Source organism: Equus quagga, chromosome 14, assembly GCF_021613505.1.
Source record: "Equus quagga isolate Etosha38 chromosome 14, UCLA_HA_Equagga_1.0, whole genome shotgun sequence".
Classification (NCBI taxonomy): Eukaryota; Metazoa; Chordata; class Mammalia; order Perissodactyla; family Equidae; genus Equus; species Equus quagga.
Window position 1 is genome coordinate 26,536,804 of NC_060280.1, and position 1,997 is coordinate 26,538,800.

At 51.1% G+C, this 1,997-nt stretch overlaps 1 protein-coding gene across 1 annotated transcript; it reads left to right on the top strand.

Annotated features, from left to right (window-relative positions):
- Window positions 1–237: 237 nt before the first annotated feature.
- Window positions 238–1,257, top strand: LOC124225546 (olfactory receptor 52Z1-like). The gene has a single exon (XM_046638224.1). The coding sequence runs from the start codon at window positions 238–240 to the stop codon at window positions 1,255–1,257; it is 1,020 nt and encodes a 339-aa protein (XP_046494180.1).
- Window positions 1,258–1,997: the final 740 nt, after the last annotated feature.

The window sequence follows — 1,997 nt, forward strand, 5'->3', positions numbered from 1 at the left end:
CACACATAGGCCAAGAGCTCTCTGAGGACAAGGAATGTCTTGTTCATCTAGCAGCTCCCATAACACCAGGCATAATACCTATTTGTGCCCCAAAGGAGTAGACATACACATGGGAAGTGGTCAATCTTCATCCCAAAATCCTCGGGCCCTAAAATAGAAATAGGCTTTCTCCCACTGACTATTTTGTTCTAACAGCCTCTGATCTCCACTCCTGGGGCCAGCCCAGGGCCAAAGCTAATGGGTGAGGATGGAAATACCAGCGCCTTCAACATCTCCTATACCAATTTCTTCCTGGTGGGCTTCCCTGGATTGCATGAGCGGCGGCCCCTCCTGGTCCTGCCTCTTACCTTCCTTTATGTGACCATCATCTCAGCCAATGGTCTGGTCATCCACACGGTGGTGGGTCAGCGGAACCTGCATCAGCCCATGTACGTGCTCATTGCCCTGCTCCTAGCTGTCAACATTTGTGCTGCCACAGCCGTGATGCCCAAAATGCTGGAGGGCTTTGTGCATTATGCTAACCCCATATCACTGCATGGCTGCCTGGCCCAGATGTTCTTTATTTACTTCACCCTCCTTCTGGACTACAACCTCCTGCTTGCCATGGCCCTAGACCGCTACATGGCCATCTGCCACCCACTCCGCTACACTGACCTGATGACCTCCCGCCTGCTGGGCATGCTGGCCATTCTTGCCCTGACACGGAACCTTGGAGTGGCAGTGCCCTTGGTGGTGCTAACCTCACGAGCTCAGTTCTGCCGGACAGCAGTGATTCGACACTTCACCTGTGAGTACATTGCACTGCTGAGCATAGCTTGTGGAGACTTGACCTTCAATAATCGGTTGGGGCTGGCCATGCGGCTGGTCACTGTGACCTTTGATTTAGCCCTGCTGGGGACCTCCTATACCCGCATCATCTATGTTGCTTTCCGGATCTCTTCTGGGAAAGCCCGAGCCAAGGCCTTGCACACGTGTGGCTCCCACTTTCTGGTCATCCTCACCATCTACCTCTCTGGCCTCTCCACTTCCATTGTTTTCCGAGTGACCAAAACTGTGTCTCAGGATGTCCAGAACCTGCTCAGTGCCATCTATCTGCTGCTCCCAGGAGCCCTGAATCCTGTCATTTACGGGGTGAGGACCAGGGAGATCCAGGAACATGTAGAAAAGATGCTCTGTGGAAAGGAATCAGCCCAGGAGGTTAGGGAGAAGCCAAAGAGGCTGCAGAATAGGAGAGTGGACGGGAAACTGCCAGGGTGAGAGGACTACATCAGCTCAGGAAGTTGGGGCTGTGACCTTAGGGAACGAGAGACAAGCAGGCAGTACTGAGGGACGGGCTGAAATTCCCAGAGGGAATTATGGGCTTAACAGAAGGTCCAATGTTAGTCAACTATTGCTTTTTGAATACTTAGTATGCTCTTTTTTTCACTCCAATAATAAAATTGCTTTTCCCTATTTATCCTTGTTAGTTTAGTTTCTCTGGCATCTTCCCTGACTCCTGAGAAAGCCCCCAATTATCTGGATGTATGGAGCTCCACTGGAAGTTGTATAGATCAGGTCATACAGAAGATGACCTGCCCTAACAAACAGTCTGAAACAAATAAGCCAGTCAGGCCCTTCCCTGGGGCCCAGTCTCTCCCAAATATAGCCTAAGACTTGACACGAAGCCCAGTCTGACCAAATACAGCTCAGCCTTGATGCCTCCAGTCTAATCCAAACACACAGGTTGGGTTCTAGAGTCTGAGTAGTCGCAAAAACAGATGAGGCCCTGGCTGATACCCCGAATCTGACACAGGCACACAGGTTAGGCCTACCCCAGGTGTCCAGTCTAACCCAAACAGGTCAGGTCCTGCCCACCAGGATCAGACCCAAGTCTGATCCAGAGACTATACTAGGTCCTGATCTGCTACTTGAGCCTGACCCAAAGCCATAGGTCAGGCCACTCTTCCCATGATAGCCAGTGTGATTTATTTAAAAGTTGCCCCCTGTTTAATACACTT

Coding starts and splice junctions, on each gene's coding strand:
- LOC124225546 (XM_046638224.1), top strand. CDS start 238: ATGGGTGAGGATGGAAATACCAGCGCCTTCAACATCTCCTATACCAAT.